This window comes from Maniola jurtina, chromosome 2 (assembly GCF_905333055.1).
Source record: "Maniola jurtina chromosome 2, ilManJurt1.1, whole genome shotgun sequence".
Lineage (NCBI taxonomy): Eukaryota > Metazoa > Arthropoda > Insecta > Lepidoptera > Nymphalidae > Maniola > Maniola jurtina.
Window position 1 is genome coordinate 8,811,701 of NC_060030.1, and position 16,196 is coordinate 8,827,896.

A 16,196-nucleotide genomic window follows, 5' to 3' on the forward strand; every position below is an offset into this window, starting at 1 on the left:
GCAAGTGACATCTTACAATAACAAAACTACACATAATTTAGAGCAAAATTTTTGAATTACTTATTAACAAATGGAGATATTGTACAGCGTAGCATGGCAGGTATAGGAACGATTCTATGCGCCTACTTCAATAATTTTGTTTTTTGGGTAAGGTGTGTGTAACCCAGAATACTTACCTAGATACCTACTTTTTGCAATTTTGAAACCCAAAAACCTTCAAATCAAATCATTTATTTATTTCTTGTAGATTTACAGCTAGTCTCTTATGCTACATTTGTGCATCTACCATCGGTTTGGAAAAGAGATTCTACTGAGAAGACCTCGGCAAGAAACTCAGCAGTTGCTCTTTTCAAATTATACAAAGTTATTTATTTATTTATTTAAATATTGCTCAATACTATAACAAAGAATAAAAAATACAGGATAGACTTAAAAACAAAGGGTTTAAAAGTTATATCTAAGTGATATTAGCTGATTTACCTAATGAAAATATGCTACTACCGAATGCAATACGTGAATTTTGTTATAAAATATTTTATTTATTTCATACACAGGTAGCATGGATGCATTTCGAGCAGTCTGCCATTTTGACGGTTCACAACCACGTGATAACGCGCAACCCGCGTGTCAGTGTGACCCACGACAAGCATCGAACCTGGTTCCTGCACATATCGGACGTACGCGAAGAGGACCGCGGTCGCTACATGTGCCAGATCAACACCGTCACTGCGAAGACTCAGTTCGGTTACCTGCATGTAGTCGGTAAGCTAATTATTGTATCGACCGACAAGCATCAGGCAAGGTCAAAAATATCACAATACTTGTTATGTACAAAGTTATCCTGCATTGTGGAGACGGGCATAGACTACTTTTTACCCCGAAAAATAAAAAGGTACCCATGTTATTTAAAAAAAAATTGGTTGTCTGTAAAGTCGGTTTACTGACGATAGTTGAACGTGACAACAAAGGCCGATTGTGCTTCTTTGTCGCTCGTTCCGCGCTCTCGCTTGCACTTCAAGCCTTACATGGAACGCCTCAGAGCGAGGTAACGCCGCATGAGTCATGTTTTTTCGTGCGTGCAGCCGGCTTTATCGAATTATAAGACGTTGTCACGTCAAAAAAAAAAAAAAAACGAAATCCACGCGTACATAATATTTGCGGTCATCGTCTAGTTTAGATATAAGTACCTATAACCAATTAAAACGGGGGTGTCTTATATTTTCTCTAATAGTCTATATTTTAAAGTTAATGAGGTTTCAAAGAAGATTTACAGTACTTAACATAAAAGTTATGAGATTTTTACGTGGATTTTCTAAAAACATCTTAAGCAAAATTAACCTTGACCTTTTGTTTTGTATGAGAAAGTTATGTATTACTTATGTGTAAGTTTTGTGTTATGTCAAGTTATCTCGATCAAAATAATAATTTACAGATATGAACTACTTTGGCACAGATAGAAAGTAAATAACTTACCCAAATTACATAACATCTGAAAGTTTCGTAACTGATTTCAACCTCATTTTACTTCGACTTTACTGCCGAAAAAGTCTATCAAAGACAATATTATTTACATTTTGTAATAACTTTCGTAAGTTGCTCTACTTTTCTACGAGAACTTAGGGATAACATCCCCAATGCGGCAACTTTGTCCAAAACAATATGTCCGTGTTAGTAAGATAGTTTTAGTTTCTTATACGGCCATGAATAGTACAGTAAACATAGATAGCTATTAGTTGTGGAACCTTCTTTCCAAGTAAGGTAGGTACGAGTATGTCTCAAAAAATTAGAGAGCTTTGACTAAGATTCCTTTTTACTTAATTTTCTCTCTGAATATGCAAAGGATTCTATATTGATGACAATAGATGCCTTTTTATTATAGGTCAATTTCGTCAATACCAATTCTAGGAACCGTACAACGTAGAGTAACATAAATTATCTTACAGTAAGTTTTTTTTAAACGTGATAAGCGGTGATGGCCTAGTGGTTAAGACTTCAGCCTCCTATTTATGGTGATCTGGGTTTCAATCTCTCTTCCTTTCTGGTGTTTAATGTGCGCTTTAAGCAATTAAGTACCTGTCAAAGGAAAACATCGTTAGGAAACCTACATGTTTAAGAGTTCTCAAAGGTGTGTGAAGACTGCCACACTTGGCCAATGTGAAGGATTACGGTAAACCCTTTTAATTCTGAGAGTAAACCCATGCTCAGATGTGAACCGGCGATAGTTAGAGATGATGCATTTGTAAACATAGTGAAAAATTTAAATGAAACTTTGTTTTCTAGTTATTAATGTTTACAGTGCCCCCGTCAATTGACGACTCGTTGAGTTCGAGCGATGTTATCGTCCGAGAGGGCGCCAACGTCACTCTGACGTGTCGCGCTAATGGCTCTCCTAAGCCTACCATCAAGTGGAAACGGGATGACAATTCAAAAATCTCCATCAGTAAAGGACATTCAGGTTAGTTATTGATTTACAAAGAAATCTTTGCTCATTTGGCTGTTGACAATAGGGATTTTGCAAACTAAAATCAATCAGCAACCACAATTATCAAACGTCAATACGCGAGTTTAGTATGGGAGCTTTGAGATAGTGAAAAAATGTGATGTCATAAACATAAAGTATTTTTTAGTGTAATCGATAACTTATAAATATAACAGTTATTAAACTTTAAAGTAATAGAATACGTGGACTTTATATATTTTTGAATAACCGATTATATACACATACATATTTAATAACAAATAAGTCGCATTTGAATGTAGAAAGGTAAATGAAGAGGTGTGAAAAATGACGACACAAAAAAATGCTTATAAAATTTCAATATCGCAGATAAGTTATCCTGATCTTGATATTTTTTTAGTTTCGGAATGGGAAGGCGAAGTACTGGATATGGCCAGAATTTCACGGCTGGACATGGGAGCTTATTTATGTATAGCAAGTAACGGAGTGCCGCCGACAGTGTCTAAGAGAGTCAAAGTTAGCGTCGACTGTAAGTATGATTGATAAGTTTTCAAACAATGTATACTCTCCCCAACATAGTACGAGCTACTATAACGTGCATGAAGTGTTTTTAGGGTTCCGTACCTCAAAAGGAAAAACGGAACCCTTATAGGACCACTTTGTTGTCTGTCTGTCTGTCCGTCCGTCCGTAGTGTCTGTCAAAAAAACCTATAGGGTACTTTCCCGTTGACCTAGAATCATGAAATTTGGCAGGTAGATAAGTCTTATAGCACAAGTACGGGAATAAATCTGAAAACCATGAATTTGTGGTTACATAATTTAAAAAAAAATTGTTTCAATTTTCAAAGTAAGATAACTATACCTACCAAGTGGGGTATCATATGAAAGGGCTTTACCTGTACATTCTAAAACAAATTTTTATTTATTTTTACGTCTAATAGTTTTTGATTTATCATGCAAAATGCTGGAAAAATACCCGAGTACGGAACCCTCAGTGCGCGAGTCTGACTCGCCCTTGGCCGATTTTTTATTAAATACAATCTGTCAAATATTTTTTTACAGTTCCACCTATGTTATGGATACCCCATCAACTGGTTGGTGCTCCTCTATATTACAATGTTACATTAGAATGTTTTACGGAAGCCTATCCCACTTCTCTGAACTACTGGACCCGTGAAGACGGTCATATGATACACGAAAGCTCTAAATACCACATGGAGAACACTGTGGGTTCACCACAATACAAAACTCACATGAAGCTACTCATCAGGCATATTATCACTGAAGACTACGGGATGTACAAATGCGTGGCAAAAAATCCAAGAGGAGAATCCGATGGAACTATACGACTATACAGTAAGCGTGGTTAATACGTTTCAATGAATTTTGATTAATTTTAAGTATGATTTACTCAATATAAGGTGTTTTTTAGCGTCATCACCGCCCACAACTACTCCAGACCCTAGAACAATAACCATTCCTCCGCCGTCAAGACCCCCACGTCGAGATACGCCACTTGTAGATAAAGGTAATAATCCATACTACTTAATATTACAAATGCGAAAGTGTATCTGTTTATTTGTTACCTTTTCACCACTCATCTGCTTAACCGATTTTGACATGCTTGCATTCTTGTGAACAGCAATGGCTACTTTTTATCTCTGAAAAATTGATGAGTTTGCACGGAATTTTCAAAAACCCAAATTAACGCGGATGAAATCGCGAACAACATTTTAATAATAAAATAAATCATTCAGGTTACATATTATTATCTGCATGTATATAAAAGGAAAGGCTGACTGACTGACTGATCTATCAACGCACAGCTCAAACTACTGGACTGGTCGGGCTGAAATTTTGCATGCAGATCTGCATGATACTAAGATTGATGACGAAGACATCCGCTAAGAAAGGATTTTTGAAAATTCAAGCCCTAAAGGGTTAAACAGGGGTTTGAAATTTGTGGACGAAGTCGTGGGCTTAGCTAGTTAGGTAAATAAAGCTTTACCATTTTTATTTCATATTCTCACAGCATGTTATGGTAATATCATATTATACTCGCGCCTCGTCCTCGAGATTAGCAGGTCTTGATGTTATAACACAGGTAGTTACGCCTAGATGTCACCACTCTGCACTTAGTTGAGAAAAAAGTATTAATTAAATTTTTATTTTTCTTGTTGTGGGTAGGTATCGTCCATTTGGATTCTCGGTAGATTGTCGTCCATCATTCGCGTTCTAGTGCTCAACCACTCAACATCTTTTAAGCGTTTTCGCACTGGTCGGTATAAAAATGTCCAAATGTAAAGGATCTAGGACCATTATTATAAGAATAAAATACGAAAGTTAGAACTTAAAATTCGTAAACGGAAGATAAGTGTTTCGGAGAGTGTATTGCTGTGTAATGTGTATAAATGTGTATCGTGTAACTTGTAAGCTGTTGCTGTAGTAGAAGACGAATTTGGAGCAGGTATTTACATATTTTTGTTTTAAAGTGATATATAATATCATCTCTTTTGCTCGCACGTGTTTACGTACTGAATATTTAAATGCAACCTGAACAGTCATTGGGGCTGCTTCGACGCATTGAATTATGATCTCTCGGGCCTGTACGTATTTACGTACTAAATATTTAAATGCAACCTAAACAGTCATTGAGGCTGCTTCGACGCATTATAATATGATCTCTCTGGCCTGTACGTGTTTACGTACTGAATATTTAAATGCAACCTGAACAGTCATTGGGGCTGCTTCGACGCATTAAAACATGATTTCTCTGGCCTTTACGTGTTTACGTACTGAATATTTAAATGCAACCTGAACAGTCATTGGGGCTGTTTCGACGCATTAAAACATGATTTCTCTGGCCTTTACGTGTTTACGTACTAAATATTTAAATGCACTTGAACAGTCATTGGGGCTGCTTCGACGCATTGAAATATGATCTCTCTGGCCTATACGTATTTACGTACTGAATAATTAAATGCAACCTGAACAGTCATTGGGGCTGTTTCAACGCATTAGAATACGAATGGCATTCCTTCCGCTGGGGATTTTAACCTTACCTAATAAAACTGACAAATTTATAGGGTACCCTGACCTATTAATAATAATTAATATACTATAAACGTATATTTTCTGTTTAAAGAATAATAAATTGCGAAAATTTGTCAGGGACTTCTTAAGGTCCACATTATAAATAAGCTATTTAGCTTATAAACTTTGAAATGATTAATATCATATCTATGATAAATTTCTTATACGCTCGCAATGCGACCAGATGACTTGCTGATTCTTTGTTTAAAGAATAATAAATTATGAAAATTTGTCAGGGGCCTCTTGAGGGTCCACCTTATAGGTAAATTATTTAGCTTACAAACCTTGAAAATATCATATCTATGATAAATTTCTTATACGCCCGCAATGCAATCATATGACTTGCTAATTCTTTGTTTAAAGAATAATAAATTACGAAAATTTGTCAGGGGCCTCTTGAGGGTCCACCTTATAGTTAAATTATTTAGCTTACAGATGACTTGCTAATTCTTTGTTTAAAGAATAATAAATTACGAAAATTTCTCAGGGGCCTCCTAAGGGTCCACCTTATAAGTAAATTATTTAGCTTACAAATTTTTAAAATATATCTATGATAAATTTCGGATACGCTCGCAATGTGAATAGAAGATTTGCTACTAGAATGACAAACTGAAGACAACACAGCTCAGATTTTTAACAACAACTTTGTGCCTCCACCAGGCCCTAGCAATGACACAGATCTTCCCCCGAAGACCCTTTTGCTCATGATACAAATGTCTTGATCTGGACATGAAGATTTTAGAGATATTATTAAGTACATATTGTCCAGTAGAAATGTTTCACCTTACATAATCAGGCATGTAAAATTTGTACAAAGTCATTCATATTTAAGTTACAAAGTCATTCATATTAAAGATTAATATTTAAACTATTCTTTGAATTTCAAAAATTTATCCATTGTGTAGAAACACCTTTCTATTAGCCACCGTTTAAACCTTAATTGAAATAAGTTTAATGTAAGTTTTCTAAACGCCTTTAGTATTTGATTGAAAACTATGATTGATTTTACTGCGCAGTGATGATCCTACCTGTAACTAATAATAAATACGGGCCAGAAATACGCAACGAATTTGCAAATCGTTTATTACATGTTGTAAGAGACGGTCCTAATAAGGAAGACCGTAAAAACTTAATTAAACTAAAATGGGTATTTCGTACCTATTGCCAAATTGTACTCAACTAGACGAATTATGAAGGACTGACATCGAGAAATTTAAAATGCAAGGCCCATAGGCCGCCAGCGGGGCCACCATGGAACCGTGAGCTTGCCGCGCCGCGCGCTTCATACCACCCCGCCGCCGCGGCGGCGGCCGCCGCCGCGCCGCCCGGCGAACTACCCACCGCCGCACAGTGGGACGGATCGTGCGCCGCCGCCGCGCCGCACACGCACTCATCAAAGACGTCGTCGCGGGGCTACCAGGCAACGGATTCCCGTCGCCACTATTACATGCAGCTAAGTATGCAAGACTTTTATCTAAATTTTATCAACTGTGGGCTCGCTACAACGATAATAGTACTATACTGACTATTGGTACTATCCTGGTTAAAAAGTTATAAAATGCCATTTATATCACCTGTTGTACAACAGATACTTCCTGCTAGCGACTAGCCCAACTTACTCGGCTATTGAAAGACCTCATTACTAGCTACTCAATTTTGGAGCGTATCAAAATGTTTCTTCATTTTAGAGTGTTTCTCAATTTGTCTCCATGGACTTAAGTATAATATGTTTGTCAAATGGCGTCAATTTACTTAAAAGACGAGTATTTTTTAGTTAAAATACACGAAGAATCACGAAAATATTTAAGATTCTTTTTTGAGAGTAAATTATTCGAAGTTAAGGTTTTGCTATTTGGGCTAAGCACGGCCGCATACGTATTTACTAAAATATGTAAACCTAAAGCTGAATTATTGCGCTCCGCGGGTCTTCTTTCTACCGTCTATTTAGACGATTGACTGACAGTATTGTTGGGTTCTTCCCGTTCAGAATGTTTAACTAACTATTCACACATTAATGATGATGGTTTCATTACCAATGAAGTAAAGAGTCTTTCTTTTTGACCAAATGTAAATTTTTAGATATGATCATAGATTCAGACAGTTTTCAAATTGGCTTACCAACAGAATAAAAGATTGCGAATAAAAGCGCATCTTTAAATTTTCTAAAAATTTAAGTGTTGCAAAATTAGAACTTTTGCTCAGCTATTAGGCTTATTAGTTTCTCCTTGTCCGACCATCGAATACGGATGGTTGCACACTAAGGAAATGGAAAAATATAAACTTCTCAACTTGAAAGGTCATGATGATTACAACAATTTAATGAATTTACCCTTCAACATGTTTTCGACTGGAAAAAAAAAAAAAAAAAAAAAAAAAGAAAAAAAAAAAAAAGGAAACGAAAGTTCTGTTCATCGAATTAGTATTGATGTCTACCTACCAAGTTGAGATATTTTCTGACGCCTCAACGATGGGGTGGAGGGCCGCATGTGAAGGTAGGTCTGAAAGTGGATCGTGGTCGAATAATGAACGACAACAACATAAGAATTATTTAGAGCTGCTTGCTGCAATTATTGCTTTAATTATTTTTGCAAAAAACCTTTTTTAACTGCCAAATATTGCTACATGTTGACAATTCAAGGGCAGAGAATACATAAATAAAATGAGTGGTATACGGTACCCTCATCTCACAATAATTACTCGTGATGGATGGGAGTAGTGCCTTCTCGTTTTCGCATCTTACATTAAATCTAATGACAATACACTTGCAGACTATGAATCACGTAGAACTCACCCAGTCATAGAATGGGAGCTGTCTGATTGGGAGTTTTGACGCAGACATTCGCTATAGACTCATTTACAGTTTCATGGTCAGATTATAAGTTATACGCGTTTCCGCTTATGTCAGTGATACTTAAGACGCTTAGAAAAATAATTACAGACAAAGCACGCGGTATCATGTTTGTACTCCTTTTGGCCTACACAGCCATGGTACCCCTTGTTAAGATACCTCTTATTTCGGATACTGTGACTTTTTTCCCTAAAAGCCATGCCTTATAATTCTCTCATTGTAGCTCCTGCCGAATGCACGGCTCTATTATCCTGGTGGCATTATCCGGGTATTATCCGAGATGCATTTTCAAGAAAAAACATATCAGAATTATCTCTTGAAATAATGTTGACATCATTAGCATCTTCGTGAAACATTACCATGTTTACTTGGAGAAATTGTGGTATTTCTGTCAAACTAACTTGGTATATATTTATGATGCATCTATACCCACGGTAATCTGTTTTTTAACCCAACTTTTTAATGATTGTTACCAATACGGCACACTCAATTCGTTTCGCGGATACTAAGCCAAGAAATAGTTAATAATGATAGCATTAAAAAAAAAAAAAAAAAAAATGATGTAACCTGAGATGCCAACCTAGTATTAAATAAACTGAGCTCATGGCACCCCAATGTGCAATTAACCGTAGATAATCTTACAAATAAAACCATTACCTTACTAGCTCTGTCGACCGCACAAAGAGTCCAAACTCTCTCGAAGATAAAAGATAGTAATATTCAAAACTTCTCTCATCGTATCACAATTAAAATTCCCGACATAATAAAGACTTCTAGACTTGGCTTTCAACAACCCATTATTCGTTTACCCTTCTTTATACAGAGAACAGCCATAATATGTCCAGCCACTACAGTGTTATGTTATACATATAGAACGCACCTCATCGTTAAGAACATCCCCATAAACCAGTAGCGGTATTGTTAATAATGATGATACTACATTAGCAGAATCAATCACTAATCAATCTTTATCATATTTTTGATCAGTCAATTATATCTAGTGTAATCACTCACAACTTGCAAAATCATAATACGGTACTTACATTGTACCTAATACATATAATTGTTTACAACTAGTTAGGATAGCTAGTATAAGGATAATAGTTAATTAAAACAAAAAAAAAAAAAAAACTTATGTTTATTGATTGTACTAAAGGATATAATAATAATAATTATACTCTATTTAGATACAATCTTTTATTTTTCATTGATGATATTTCCGCAATACTCTCAAAGTCTACCTGTGTTATAACATCAAGACCTGCTAATCTCGAGGACGAGGCGCGAGTATAATTAATGATTAAACGAACTTACCTGTACGTGAAGTTCTATCATAATTATACGAGCGCCGAGTCCGAAGAGATTAGCAATCCCGCCCGCCCAGTGCGCACACCCCAATTATTGTCTCGGAAATACATCAATGAATATCAGAATCTCTTGCTCTAAACTAAATGATGGACGACAATCTACCGAGAATCCAAATGGACGATACCTACCCACAACAAGAAAAATAAAAATTTAATTAATACTTTTTTCTCAACTAAGTGCAGAGTGGTGACATCTAGGCGTAACTACCTGTGTTATAACATCAAGACCTGCTAATCTCTTCGGACTCGGCGCTCGTATAATTATGATAGAACTTCACGTACAGGTAAGTTCGTTTAATCATTAATTTCTACTGACAGGCGTGTATAGAGGATTTGTTATAAGTTTTCATTTTCAAACGAACAAGCTAGTAGCGTGGTGTTTTATGTTTCCTTTGATATTATAAAACGGACAAAATAATGGAAAATAAAACAACGTAACGAACGTAACTATATACCTTCCAATCAATAAAATTCGCGGTTAAATGAGTCCATTAATATCTGATATCGTTGCCGATAAAATGCATCCAAACAAGATTTTTATGCCAGTGATTTCGTTTATTAAGAGATAATAATACCTTTATGAGTTGTAGCCCCGGTGATCGTTCGGTTTATTTTCATTGTTTGCTGCTGTTTCAGTTATTATTAGCAGTCGTATATATGTTTATAGATCATAAACTATTACGATGCTTTGCTTGTCGTGAAGCTGTTAACAGACTTCAAATATTATGGTCCTCGTAAAATACAAACAAATCATTTATAAGCTGAGGCTCTAGGGAAGGAGTGTGGACGGGTTTATGACTGTTCTATGCGATACATCGCTCGGCTGGCCTGCCTATTTTTGAACACTTGTACAGTTACATACAGTTTTCACAATTTACAACATGCTACCGACAGGACGACAATTATTGTGAATTGAATCGGAAAAAAAGCGTCGCCCGAGTTAAACCACGGCGGATCACTAGTTAATTAATAAAAATAACATTAAGTATGTGAGGTAACATTAAAAATTATAAAGTACGTACTAAAACTATTTTGAATACTCCCTTGAAATAAAAATTTCAAAACAGGCAATAAAAAGTTACTACCCATTGATGGGTTATTATAACTAGCCATGAGCTTAACTTGTGTCGATATAACCGGTCGTATCTAATACCATTATGCCGATCTCATAATACCAGGGAGTCATAAGTTCGTGCGCGTCATTACTCCACCGTTATTGGGAAGTTGGACATTTTCCCGGACATGCTGTCGCGCCGGACAACGACATCTTGCGCCACAACCTATTACAGCCCAGTGTCAACTTCTGCTTCCCCTTTTACAATAACAATTTTCTTTATAGTTTTCATGATTAGTTTGTTATATTAATAACATGGTTTTGGTTTTTTGGGGTTCCGTACCTTAAAAGGAAAAATGGAACCCTTAGATCACTTTGTTTCGGTCTATCTGTCTGTCTGTCTAGGTTTTCACGGCGTATCCATTTAACCGATTTTGACGAAAGGTACAGAGATAGCCTACATCCCGGGGAAGGGCATCGGCTACTTTTTATCCCGGATAATCAAAAATTTCCCACGGGATTATTAAGAACCAGAATTTAGGCGAACGAAGTCGCGGGCATCACCTAGTAACTTATATTTCACAAGTAACATAATGTAATTGTGCATACCTAGTTGGAAAAAAGTTTCCTGTGCATATGAACTTGAAAAATCCATTTAGACGACGACGGATCGTAAGTTTAGCGGCGGGTTGTTTTTGTACGGGGCGGCGACGCGGCGCGGTTAGGACATCGACCGCCGTTTCGGTTTTATTTTTTGCTTCCATTACGAATTTACGGCTAGGCCAGCCACTCGACAATATTGCGCAACTTTTCAATATCTGCCGGCCGCCACCGACCGCCGCCGTCCGCCCTTGCCATATTGAATCTTTTCCTTTCCCTAATGAGTGTTGTATCTACTTGTCGTTTCGTTTAAATATCGCATCTTTTTCCGCTTAAAAGTATTTTCAGACGGGAATAATATTATGCTATTACGATCTTTACGTAATATTCTTAATTTAAGTAGGTAGAGATTCTTTTGATTTTTAATATTCAGTGGGTATTTGTTTTCTGATTGGTTTCTATTTATCTTTCGTTGAAAGATACTTGAATATTGACATTACGAATACTGTAGAACGAGTAATCACTACATTTTGAAATACTTAACTTATAATATTTTGGCACCAAAGATTTTAAAAAGGGACATGCATTATACTTTATCTCTGCAACCTAACTAGATATTAACTATCTATCATTTAAAGCAACATTTACACATTCATTACGGCACAGCGCGGGCGCGCGTCTCGATGTTGCGCAAAATCTCGGTACTACGCCGCGTTGTAACGAATAATATGTGAACAAGTCATGTCTGCTGCGTTTCCGTGTTTGCACATTTCGTATGTTTATTTTACTCGTTTTCCACGAAATATAATTTTATAAACGATTTTAACCTAAACCGGAACCATGAGGACCACAATATTTTTTAACCCCCAACCCAAAAAGAGGGGTGTTATAAGTTTGACGTGTGTATCTGTGTATCTGTCTGTGGCATCGTAGGTCCTAAACTAATGAACCGATTTTAATTTAGTATTTTTTGTTTGAAAGGTAGGTTGATCGAGAGTGTTCTTAGCTATAATCCAAGAAAATCGGTTCAGCCGTTTGAAAGTTATCACCTCTTTTCTAGTTACTGTAACCTGCACTTGTCAGGGGTGTAACAAATTTTTAATTTACACTTGTGTTTACATTACCTGGTATCATTATTTCTAAGTTTGACATTTCTAGTTGTCATTTTGGTCTCTGGGATTAAAAAATAGACTATATTTAAAAACAAATCCCTCCAGTACAAACCAACGACAACGACGAATGCACTGAGCTACAATTGAAATAAAGCCACATTCAATCACGTGTCTCTCCACTCGCAGGAACGAAGTATCAATCGAACTTGAACGAGATCGATAAGGGGAAGCAAAAGTCTGACGAGGGTGGCGGGAAGACGCATCTCAACTGGGTGGGCGGTGCATCGCACGTTACAGGTAATTACAGGGGCTTTTATTAACGTTCCTCGCTTCATTGTATTACCACCTATAGATATATAACAATACTATATACATAGTATGAATGAATATTGTGTGACATACAAAATGGCAGTTTTTTTTTTGCGGCGATTCAAAGCGCCTCATCGGGCGTAAAGCGGAATTCATATTACGAAATTAGTTTCACGACATTAATTTCACTGTCAATTGCACCTGTAAATGTCTAATTTCATGATGCATGCAAATACGAAATTAGATGTTTACACGTGCAATCGATAGTGAAATTAATGTCGTGAAACTAATTTCGTAATGTGAATTCCGCTTAACGTAAAATTAAAATTGATACTTTGTGTCAAATGGTTCATTGCATCTAATCAAGTTGCTTAAAAAACGTCGTCAATCGCAGCTCCAGCGCACCTACACTTTGTAAATATTCTTATTGTATTTAGTTCTACCATAGAGCCATAAACCAACCAGGTAACCAGATTGCTAGCAAAAACTTAGGGTTATTATTATACTACCTAAACACAATCCACAGTCCAAAACTCGGGTCAATGTTCCACTTACGACGCGGCATTGACTCCGAGTGGCATATTTACGTAACGTTCTAGCGTCAGTCAAATGTTTTATATTTTGCAATATTGATCTTTTACAAAATATAGGATTATTTGGGGTTTTTTGTGGCACCTTATCAGTAATCATCAGTTCTATCACCTGTCTTTATTTTTGCTAGCGTTCTGGTTCTTGTATTGTAGTAACGGGTACATACTAGGATTAATTGGACGGTTTTTTATTTATATAATTTCAACCTAGTAGCACGGGTCGTGGTCCCGTCGTGATGAAAAACCATCAAATTAATCGTGGTATCTATCACCTATGGTGTCGTTATACCACGAAATAATATAATGAAGCAAGTTATTAATTAGGTCATGCTTTTAATATCTATGCTGTTTTCAGATAACGCCGTATGGAGTAGAAGCCATCCAAGGGTTTTAGTTCTAATCTACGCACTATTGAATTTATTAGAATTATTTTAAATGCACATACACTATGATGGTACATATAAACGTAAAATCACTGTCCATAATAAGTATTTATGATCAGCTTAATATTCTATTTGTATCTACCGAATATTCTATAGATGATACTGATAACTCTAAATTAACGGATGATTTTTGAGGAAAATGACACTTTTACAAATATACATTTATATGCACTTAAAATTATACTAAGTAAAGTTCTGTCGTAGAACATTTTATTTTGCACACAATTAGCTTAGCTGTTAAACTATATCAGGGAGTATATTTTAGAATATAACGTCGCTTACACAGTACGCTCATATATCTAATTTCTAATAGATAGCGGTGCTGTCACATAGCGGCTGCTAAATAGCCTCGAATTACGTCACTGAAATGTTGCCTATAAAACAATATAGTTTGGTTTCCCAGTGAGACTTGTTTGACACTACTGCCCTATTCGTAGAAACCAGAGCTTTAGAGTTTTGCTCTAAATTGAGCTTAAATTGGGAGACTTATTTAATAAATCAGAAAAATAAAATTAGTGGGAAGAAATCATTATTTAATTTCGAAAATTTCTTCGGAAACAGGTAAAGTAGTTTTAATGAATTAGGCGCATGTTTAACTCTCATACACGAGAATACTGGAGTTATAAGCAGACGATATTCATATATTATATTGTGTATAAATGTTGTTGTTAATTATAAAATACTACGATATATACAATATTATGTAAAAAAGTTCCTTTAAAGCGAACTCACGATATAGCAGATAAAAATTCCAGGTTTTTAGTCTATATCTCTATATATATTATATTTTTAAATAAGAATAACATGTATTTCACATCAGAGATACTTAAAATGTAAATCGCATCTAACACCATTTATCAAGATTCGAAACAATCTGCTAAATCGTGAAACTTATCAAATAAATAATAATTAAAGCACGTGTAATGATATAATAAAAGTGCACTATTGTCGTAATGATTATTTTATTAAATAGAGTAAGACTGAAAAATATTTTGTATTCTTTTTTAATGTTTGGCTTACATTTTGATCTTTAAGTTCGCTTTTTTTGAAATTTGATAAAATAAACGGTAACAAATTAAAAAATAACACAGTGATAAGAAGAAAATTAAACTGTCTTGCTCATAATTTTCAATTACTGATTTTTTCAAGTATTTTCTACAAGTACGATTTATTTTAGAAAAGTACGAATCGCAAAATATGTAAGAAGCAGAAACAACACAAGTGAAAAATGAAAAATTATTATATGTTTGATGTTTATTTTAGTTCTGTAAAATGTGACATTTCATCTAGAACTGTAATTTATTTTACAACTTTTGAGTTAAACGAAACAGAACTTGTATAACGTGTGTAAGAGCGAACATGGAAAATAGGATATTTTGCCAACAAAATGCCAAAGTCTGGAATTAAATTGCAACTTTAGTAACTTAGAAGTCTAGTCAGTATGTGACTTAGAGCACAATGTTCGCATTTTATTTTTGAAATCAGTATTTTTATTTGTTTATTTTATTTCATAAAATTCAAATTTCTTCTGTCAATTAACGTTTATAAATATAAGGTATGAAAATGTAAATGTTAATGTTAAAATGTTGCCAAAATGCTAATTTGTAAGAAAATGCTACATAGAATAAAATGATATTGTTGTAAATATAATTTAAGCCAAAGCAAAGGAGTGTTTTAATGACAGAGTGTATCGATTGTTCACAATGTGCATTGTACGAGATATAATACGTGTCCACACGTACCTAATGATACTATTAACGAGTAGAGAATAAAGAATAAAGCTTGTTTTAAGTTGGTGTTTTTTTTTACAAAAGTCCTTTTATTTATACTTGCCTAGGTAGAATTAGATCAAAATCTATATTTAAACGTTTTGTACACAGATTATGTAGGATCTTAAGATTGCCAATTACTTTGATGTAACAAAAGTTGTTTACATCCAGAGATTTGCGTTAATCAAAATTTATGTAAAGAAAAGTTTCCATCCATCATACTTTGATGGACCGAAATGCTTAGAAACAATCTGCGGCGGGTCTTCAGAGATTAGGGCTGGCTTTGGGGCGCCGAAAAGGCTCCAACTACGTATGGCCACCCGCCAACTCCAAAGCCAATCTAACTTCTTTTAAATGTGTTTTTGATGTAAAGAACACATTACGGCACGCATCGCTTTCCGCCCCCAAATCTTCGACTAAATTAGCTTTTGATTTATTCAAGTTAAAGTTTAGCTCAAACTCAATCGACTTTATTGTACCTATAATTTGAAAATTATACAATAAAGTACTTTGAAACGTCCGGTAATAGTTTAATTTCCGTATGAATGAAAAC

General features: G+C 35.3%; 1 protein-coding gene across 2 annotated transcripts in view; it reads left to right on the plus strand.

Moving 5' to 3' along the window:
* LOC123877523 (lachesin-like) overlaps positions 1 to 15,349 on the plus strand; it is a 126,941-nt gene extending 111,592 nt beyond the window's left edge. For both annotated transcript variants that reach the window (XM_045924327.1, XM_045924330.1), the window contains exons 3-9: positions 555 to 762; positions 2,297 to 2,455; positions 2,859 to 2,987; positions 3,521 to 3,814; positions 3,891 to 3,986; positions 12,719 to 12,829; positions 13,787 to 15,349. In XM_045924327.1, coding sequence (XP_045780283.1) covers positions 555 to 762; positions 2,297 to 2,455; positions 2,859 to 2,987; positions 3,521 to 3,814; positions 3,891 to 3,986; positions 12,719 to 12,829; positions 13,787 to 13,866 — 1,077 coding nt within the window. In that variant the 3' untranslated portion in view covers positions 13,867 to 15,349. The remainder of the gene's footprint in view (positions 1 to 554; positions 763 to 2,296; positions 2,456 to 2,858; positions 2,988 to 3,520; positions 3,815 to 3,890; positions 3,987 to 12,718; positions 12,830 to 13,786) is intronic.
* The last annotated feature ends 847 nt before the right edge of the window (positions 15,350 to 16,196 follow it).